The sequence below is a fragment of the Corvus brachyrhynchos genome, unplaced genomic scaffold, assembly GCF_000691975.1.
Source record: "Corvus brachyrhynchos isolate BGI_N302 unplaced genomic scaffold, ASM69197v1 scaffold283, whole genome shotgun sequence".
In the NCBI taxonomy this organism is placed as follows: Eukaryota; Metazoa; Chordata; class Aves; order Passeriformes; family Corvidae; genus Corvus; species Corvus brachyrhynchos.
The window spans coordinates 3116912-3125869 of record NW_008237409.1 but is presented as its reverse complement, the minus strand read 5'-3'; the positions used below and the strand labels follow the sequence as shown (position 1 = coordinate 3125869).

At 43.9% G+C, this 8958-nt stretch overlaps 1 protein-coding gene across 2 annotated transcripts in view; it reads left to right on the top strand.

Annotated features, from left to right (window-relative positions):
• VPS53 (VPS53, GARP complex subunit) overlaps nt 1-8958 on the top strand; it is a 59809-nt gene that overhangs the window by 35158 nt on the left and 15693 nt on the right. For both annotated transcript variants that reach the window (XM_017730986.1, XM_017730987.1), the window contains exons 13-16: nt 241-483; nt 1913-2060; nt 2923-3005; nt 6474-6552. In XM_017730986.1, coding sequence (XP_017586475.1) covers nt 241-483; nt 1913-2060; nt 2923-3005; nt 6474-6552 — 553 coding nt within the window. The remainder of the gene's footprint in view (nt 1-240; nt 484-1912; nt 2061-2922; nt 3006-6473; nt 6553-8958) is intronic.

The following is an 8958-nucleotide window of genomic DNA, read 5'->3' as shown; positions in this document are numbered from 1 at the left end:
GGCTGGAGAACAGATTTGAAGCTGCCACTAAAACTCCTGAGCACAAAAGGTTCGGGCTGTGGAATTGTGTGAGCTTTGTGCTGGAAGCGTGGAGATAAGAAAGGGCTGGGGATACCCAGCTGCTAAAATCTGAACTTGCTGGTGTGACAAGACAGGGCATCTCATTGTAAGCATTATTCCCTCTTTGCACTCCAATTCCTCCCTCAACAGACTCAAATATCTTTTTGTTCCCCACCTCAGAAACCTGGGCGAGCTGATTGACAGGTTTGTGGCTGACTTCAAGGCTCAGGGACCCCCCAAGCCCAACGTGGATGAAGGAGGAGCCGTCCTGCCCAGCTGTGCTGACCTCTTTGTGTACTACAAGAAGTGCATGGTGCAGTGCTCCCAGCTCAGCACTGGTGAGCCCATGATAGCGCTGACCACCATCTTCCAGAAGTACCTGCGGGAATATGCCTGGAAAATTCTCTCTGGAAACCTGCCCAAGTGAGTTTGGCTTCCCCAGTGCTGCACTGGGGAGCAGATGATTTGTAAAGATAATTGATAAATACATCCTGGTGAACACTTGTTTCCCTGTCAAACACCCCAGGTAGCAGCAGTAACACTCCATTTACTTTGTGGTTTTCTCCAAAGTTCAGTTTCTTGCACTGAGGAAAAAGCAGGAGAGCAAATGGGCAGGCACACATTGTTTTTCTTTCAAGGGCCCCTGGAGAATAGCTTCATATTTGGCTTTGATTAGCAGCCAGATTTGCAGTTTCTTGAAGTTCCTTTTGAAATGCCAGCCCAAGTCTCTTCAGAGAGGCCTGGCTTTCAGAATTGCTACTTGGGTAACCAGTTCATACTGTGATTCTCAGCTGCCTTAGTCCAACATCTTCATATGGTAACTTATAACGAAGGTGATTTACTTCTGTGGTGCTAAAGTGCTTACCTGTACCTCCCTCTGCTCTGGAACATTTGATCTCTGTATAAGTAAGATATGTAGATGTAAATCCAGTGAAAGTACAGGAAATCATAATGAGTTTGTACCAACATGTGTCAGCATAGAGGCTAAAGGTGCTCCTGAGATGTTGCCAAAACTCCACTGCAGATGATTTTATTTGCTATTTACCATCTTCATTTTGTTTCCTTTGTAAACCTGGGAGCAGAAGAAATGACTTTCTGAAAACAGTAAAATCTTTCACAGATGGATGGGGAGAGGGTTCCATCCAGACAAGTGGAAAGATAAATTTAATGTGTGTTCTCCATCAGACCTCAGTTGCATTCTTTATCCACGTTTTTTTGAGTGCTCCATTTTTGCTGTCCAAGATAAATATCACTGTCCTATTTTTTTTTAATGGATTTGGATTATAAAGAGTTGAGAGGTAGGGAATTTCCTGCCTCTAAACTGCTCTGAGTCTTTCTTTGTTGGTACATGAATGTTGATCACTGGGAGACAGTGGAGGGGAAGGCACATCTTCTATAATTTACTTTGTTGATAACATCAGCTTTTAAAACAAGTTGCCAAAGTCTCAAATGCATGTGGGCAGCTGTTTAGTGCTGCAAAGATAAATATGACAAGTTTCCTGATAGTTCTGAGATTCTTCTGTAATCTTTAATTAGATTTTGAATAACTGGCAGTGAAGGTGAAGCTACCTGGGGAAGGCTGTGTTCCACTTGCATCCTAATCTATTTTCTTGTCAATGAGTCAGTTGTCCTTTGCTTGAAGACCTGGTACAAAGCTATTTGTAAAAGAAATTCCTTCACCAAAAGAGCAGTTGTGGGTTTGATGCCCTGTGTTGCACAGGGTGTTGGGCTTTGTGGTCCTAAAGCCTTTTTATGGCATTGAAATCCAGCAGTAATTTTGCACTCTGTGTGTCTGTACACCCAAAAACCACACAGGTTTTATCTGTTGGTTTGTTTTTTTTTTTTTTTCCAGGACAACCAGCAGCAGTGGTGGGCTCACCATCACAAGTTTGCTGAAAGAAAAGGAAGGCTCTGAAGTGGCAAAGTTTACTTTAGAAGAGCTCTGCCTCATTTGCAGCATCCTAAGTACTGCAGAGTACTGCCTGGCCACCACCCAGCAGGTCAGTTTTCCTCTGAGGGGGCACCCAGCCCCTCTTCTGTGCTGCTGTGGAGACTGGGAGAGCCAAAAGTACAAAAATATCCATTGATTATTGAGCTCTACATGATTCAATATGTATTTCAAAGAAAGAAAAGTGTTGATTTTGCTGTTTCCACCTGAGAATAGTGATTTGCTTGTAATCTTGCTTTGCAGCATCAGTTTTGGGTTTGATCCTTTTCTACTTGTTACGTAATTTGTTTTGGATTGGGGACCACATTTCTTTTAAAAAAAGACTCTCGGTTCGTGATCTCCCCTTCACAAATACAAGCACAACAATAATTCAAAATACTTTTGGGAAAATACTTGCATGAAATATTGGGGCAATGTGCAGTGGAGAGAGGAGGAATTTATGCTGATGTGATTTGCAGCCGCGCTGCTCGTTACATTCAGGTGCTTCCAAAATGCCATAGGTCAGGAATGAGCTGTGATGTTTGGCTGCATCCAGGCTTCTCCACCACTAGGTCTGGCAATCCTCCTCCTCCTCTGCAGTTTGGGCACAGGCAGAGTGTTGAGAAACATCTTTATTAGCAGGACAGATGCCACAGTGCTAAGCTAGTACGGTAGCATGTCATGCTAGAGTTACATATTTGACCTTGGAGCTTTAATTCTTTGAGGACGTGGAGCCACCATGGCCCATCCTGGCAGATCAACGGGTCTGGGATGCCAAGAAGGAAAGATTTCCAGTGTCACTGGGTGAGTTTTGGATGTAGTTTGGTCACAGATTAAGTTTTAAGAAGCTGACCTTTGCAGGGCATAAGTTTTCAAGAGTGATTATTTCGAGTTAGAAACCTGATCTCCCTGTTGCTTGTTTTGTTTCCCAACAGTTGGAAGAGAAACTCAAAGAAAAAGTGGATGCGAGCCTAATGGAGAGAATCAACCTGACAGGAGAGATGGACACTTTCAGCATGTATGTTCTCCTCCCACAGTTACCAAACATCCCCTTTTGTCAGCCAGATGGTGCTGGAGTAATAACGATCCCAGGATCTACCCGGATCCACAGCCTGGGCACAGGCATTTCCCTGGTGAGGGAATGGTATCCTCTGGCTGCTCCAAGAGCAGCACTAGTCCAGGCTTTAGCTGCTCCCTGTGGTCCAAGCCAAAGGAACAAGAGCACTGGAAAAGGGAAAGGAAATAGTGAGTTTCCATTTGAAACATCATTTGCATCTTGGCAGCTCTGAGAGGTGGCTGTTACATTTCAAGAAAGGAAGCTATTTCAGTACATCCCTTCCTGCTTTAACTTCCCCCTGTTAATCAGCAGCCTTGTCAGTATGATCAAACCCCATTGCAGATGACATAAAAGACTGATCCAATCTTATATTTGAGGATTATAATTGAGAGAAGATTATCATTCATTAAAATAACTTTTCATGTAACGGTGCTAAAAATATTCTGCTCTAACATCCCTTCCTCTCCACTCCTGAAAGACAGATTGAATATTTTTTTTGAGAAGAAAATTGAGGCAAAAGTTGTTTTGCCTCATATCAGACAAAAGAGAATCTTGGCAAGACTGGGAAAATAATCCCTATCACCAGCTCCCCCTCTCTCTAAAACTAAGATTCAGCCCAGATAGCAGTAAAATGTTTTTTTCAGAAGACTTCCTTCCTGTGATGCCTCTCCTTGTGCAGTGGATGAGATCCCACTGAATCTCCATCCAGCTCTTTCACGTGGTCTCAGGCTCCATTCCAGGCTGCAGAGACTCCCTTCCCTTTAGGCTGTTCTCAGACCTTTTTAAGAGTGAATCCCTGCCTGAAATCCAGGGTTGCTGTGTCCACTCAGCCAAAGCAAGCAAGGTGGCAGAGAAGGAGAAATAAAATGTGCCACATGATGGGATTTTCTTAACATGGACAAGTGGAGGGTGACTTTTGCCAGCAGGAACCAGCAACCTCGAGTGACTGCTTGGTCTCCACAGTGGCTGCCTCACGAGGTGGTTGGTCCCAGACAGCCAATGTGAAGTGTTTTGGAAGTTGTTTAATGTATAATTCACGTTTGCTGTTTTGGGCAGCTTTAAAGTCCAACTGACAGGGCTGATATATCTTGTAACAAAGGCTTTTAATTGGCTTTCATTCTGTTCCAGTTGAGAGGGCTTTGTCCAGCCTTCTGTCAGTGTAAGTCAGAGCTATAAACCTTGCTGGCACTCACTCATTCAGCATCAAACAAGTTGTTTCTTCTGGGATTTGATGTCTTGTTAGGCACAGCCATAAAATAAGTGATAAAACGCTGTTTATGCACCCTGAGAAGTGTTCTTTCAGAGAAAGGCAAGTGCAGAACCACCCCAAATGTATAGAAAAGGAGGGTTTGATCCCTGGGGTGACAAAGCAGTTTCTTAAGGGAAAGTGGGAGAAACGATGAGCTCTTCTTAAAATTCAACAAAAGAAAAATTATTGTAATGTAAATCCAGAAATCCTTCATTCCCACCTCCTGCCCTGTGAGGCAGCATTCAGAGAACCCCTGAAGTGTTGGGCTCACTGTAGTGAGGATTTGCTGTACTAGGACTGTACTGCTCCTTTATGGCCTCAGCTTCCCAATCCATCCCTTCTATGCATGTCAGGGACTGTCTGAGGAGTCACCCATTGCTGTGTGCTGCCTGGGGTGAGGATTTGAAGTATTTTCCTGCAGAACCAGGCTCCAAACCCTCTTGGCATGTTGTGATCTTTTGTGTTCCCAACACACTTCCTGCTGCACTGCCATCCCTCCACAGCAGGTGTTTATCTTGAAGTGCAGACAAACAGGTTCCTCTCCCTGTTTGCAAACTTGGTGCTTTCAGGTGAGAGCCTGCACTTGGTGACCCAGCTTCTGACAGACTCCTGAGTGTGGGCACACAAGTGATGGGTCATTTTCCATCCACTCGGAGCTTTGTGTTTCTCTTTGGTGCTGAACCACAGCTCTCCCTTCCCAGTCAGTGGCAGCAGGTGCCCTGCAGGAGTCAGCTGTGTCCACAGGGTGGTTATTTCAGTCTGGCTCCCTTGGCCTGGTGGAATCCCCCAGGGAGTGGATTCTGTAGTGCCCAGCAGCAGCAGAGGCACCAGCAGAAACAGTCACGGGCTTTTTTTATCCCAACGCGAGTTTTAGATCGTGTAACTTGAAGCCTGGAGTCACTTCATCTCCCATGCTAATTTTTCCAACTAATTTTGGATGAGTTTGCCTTTACAAACAAATTAATTGCTTTGAAGGAAGTCTTTTGCTTTGCATCCTGTTCCAGACTTTATGTGCTGGAACTGTAGGAAAGGGAACAGGACACCTTTCTGGGTCGTGGTGAAGAACAAAACTCAGGTCAGAATTAAGTGTGGGTGACACCATATCTTGGTAAGGAGGTGGACACTTAAAAAAATTTTGAACAGTGAACCCCAGAGTAGCATCCAGAAGCTCACAAAGAGAATGAGGTGGAGGAAAGATGGTTTGAGGAACAGATTTCTCACAGTCCTGTGATTCTCATCTGTGCTACCGTCATAAGAAAGGGCAAAAGTAAAATCCACTTCTCACAAATATAATCCTGGGGTTGTAAACACATGTCTGTGGCAGATTTAAAGTTGACACAGTTTTTAAAAACTGTGCTTAGGGAAACAGAATCAGTTATTGCTTCTAGCAGAAGCTGTCTGCAGTGGGAGTGCTGGTTCTGTGCCCCTGAGGGGGGCCGGAGCTGCTGCAGGCTGAGTTTCTCGGCTGTTGTTTTAGGATCAGTTGCACCTTTATGCACACCATAATATGGTGGCCTTAAATATGGCTCTAAGCAGTATTGTGCTGTTAAAAAGAAACCAAAAAAACTAAAGGGGGTGGGAGGGAAATGTGTTTGACTAATGTGTCCTTTAGTCTGGTATATGTCTCAGGAACTCAAACAATGGATGGCGGCAATCCTAGACATGGTGTAAATAAGACATCTGCCTTCATCTTCACACATGGGAGAGACAGAACTCAAGCAGATGTCATTTTTAAAATCCCCTCTACAAGTTCCTGTGAGCAGTAGAATATTGACTCTGAATAAATGGAGGGATGATAAAATGTTGGTGTTACACAGACTGGATTGAATTTGAAGCTGAATCCCAGTCTGGGCTTGATACTTGGGGATTTCTCCTCTTTACCTGCCACCTTTGATCCCCAGCCCCTGATTTGTGTTAAACCAGAGAAAGGTCAACTGCAAAAACATCCTCTCTGCACTGAAGCCCATTGTGCAGCTCCCTGCAGAATTTCCCAGCCTCTCCTCAGTCCAAGTTGTAGCCACGTGCATTCACATCCTACTGCTACTGTCAGCCAGTAGAGGATTTTCCTCCTCTCACAGTCAAATGCTCCAGTTCTGGCACTCTGTTACTCAGTGTGATTCTAAAACTCATGCTTGATTCTTTCTCTTTTTTTTTTTTTTTTTTTATCCCTTTTTTTGCAGTGTGATCTCCAACAGCATCCAGCTGTTAGTGCAGGACCTGGATGCAGCCTGTGACCCTGCCCTGACTGCTATGAGCAAGGTAGGGGTGGATTTGCAGGAAGAGGTCACCTTAAGATCCATGTGGAGTTCTTGTGTGCTTTGATTGCTTGATTTCACTACTGATATATTCTTTTACTCTGATTTTTTCTTTCCTACTTTTTAGAGCAGCAATTGCTGTATTTATAAATACATCCCTCACTCCAAGCCCTCTTATTATTCAGATTAGAGCTTTCAGGCTTTTTGCAGCACATTAAAACCTACAGACAATGAAATACATTCAGTAAGTACTCAAGGCTTTCTCTTTCCACTCCCAATGCCAGTGAGAGCATTTAAAATTGGGAAAACTTTGGTTAGTGTGAAATTTCAAATACACCTTCATGTTTGCTCTCCCCTTTGTCTTCTTTGGCAGGGAGTTTTACCAGCCTGCTTGTTTGGGGCTCTTAAATGGAGGTACTCAAATGGAGGTGATGTGGAATTGAGATTGAGCCTTATTGCTTCTGTGATCCTCTCAAGGACATATGGAGCCATTCCTGGAGAGGCCCCTATGGCTGGAGCTTAAGGATTTTGTTGCAGTTACACTGCTGGCTTTTATATGTTTGAAATACAGAGCTGTGTTTTCTTGCCAAAGTATTGTGAAAACCCAGACTGCTTTAGACAGAGGTGAAGACAACAAAAGTGGATTGAACTATTTTTTTTTTAATTAGAAATATTAAACATAGAGCTCCATTTTTGTAGGATCAACACACTGTCTCGCTGCCATGAATTTTAATAGCTTTCTGCTTTATGATGTATTCCAGCTGTAACCAGCCCCGCCACCCCCAGCTAATATTTGAAGTGGAATGCAGCTGGTAATAGAGCTTGTACAGGTTCCAAATGGAAAGAGGATTTTTTTGCCCAGTAAAATAACACCACTAGGAAGGGCTCGGCACTTCAGGTGTTGTCTGTGTGCTGTGGCAGTCTCTCAGATCTCCTGAACCTACAGATTACAGTAATATTTGAATCACTTAGCTCTGGCTGTTTATACCCAAGTAAACCACAACCTTGAGAAAGCAGCAGCTGGTAGGCCATTTATTTTTGTCTTTGGAACACTGGTAAAATGCAGCACATGTGATGGGACTGATGATATATAAACAAGTTTAAGTGTTATGAAATTAGCTAAATAAATACTTGTCACTTGTGCACACACTCCACTATTTGCATCAGACAGAGTCGCTTTTATGTGATTTTTATTAGACCTGGATTTGGTGCAAGAGGGTTTTTTCCTTCACCCTTCCTCCTCTTCCCTTTCCTTCAGGGCTGGGTTATTACTCTGACACTTGAATAAGAAATGCATGTAATTATTTAAACACAGAGTTAGTATTTGGAAATGTAAAAGTTCAGCCTATATTAACGGAATAAAGATTATGTGGCTGATCCATTCCAATTCTGCTGTCTCAAGACCCATACTCCATTAGGGCTTTTCTTTTGTTTAGCTTCTTTTCATTTACTTCACTCAGGTGTCCTCCAGGATTGAACATTCCCAGTCCTTTGTTAGAGTCTGTCTTTGGGTATTTTTTTTTTTCTTTGCAAAAATGTTCAGGAACTATAGAGGTAAATTATGAAATGCTTAAACCTCTCAATCCACTTTGGCTGCAGGCCACGTTGAGAGATTTAACACAGAAAACAGCATAAGGAATATTGCTTTCAGCTGGGAATGCTGCTTGGTTTCCATGATTCTTTACTTTGTGTGTTCTGACAGAAATGGTAAATGCTGAGAAGGCCCCATATTACAAAATTTGTAGGTGATAATCCTTACTCAGACTTTACAGCAGGTGTAGAATGATTAAACGTGGCTGTAGGATGGGGAGCTGGGATGTGGGTGGGAGGGGAATTCACCCTAAACCCCCTGTTGTGATATTCTGGATAACAAAGAGCTGTTAATGTGTTTGTACTGATCTGTAGCAGGCACTTCCATTGCCTGGTGTGCTTCCTTTTTAATCGCTGGGATGAGGGAACTGCTAATCTGCACGGGCTATTTTTGCCCCAATTAAGTTTATGGATTGCACCGGGTAAGGCTTGATTTACTTGCTGAATTAAGCATCAATTTATGTGTAAAACTGTGCCTGTAAGTGGGGCTGGGGGACATTTTAGTGCCTCACATCGATCTCTTGCTGGCTTTTTACATTTTCCTAAAACCTTTTGGCACAGCTGCAGTTCCCAGTGTCCTCACAGCAGAGTGGACAACAGCGAGCGCCTCAACGCAGGGCTTTAATCATTTCTCTACTCCACACAGGGAAAACCCTGAGAGCAGAGCAATCAGAGCTGCCAGCTGCTAATTAAAAGCCCCCAGGAGAGCTTTTCAGCCCTGGAACACTGTGCAGAGTGTGACAGTGCAGAGCCCAGCTCGTGTCCCCAGACACGGGGCCAGCGGCGCTATCTGCTCCCGCGAGCGCTCCGCGCCTCCCCC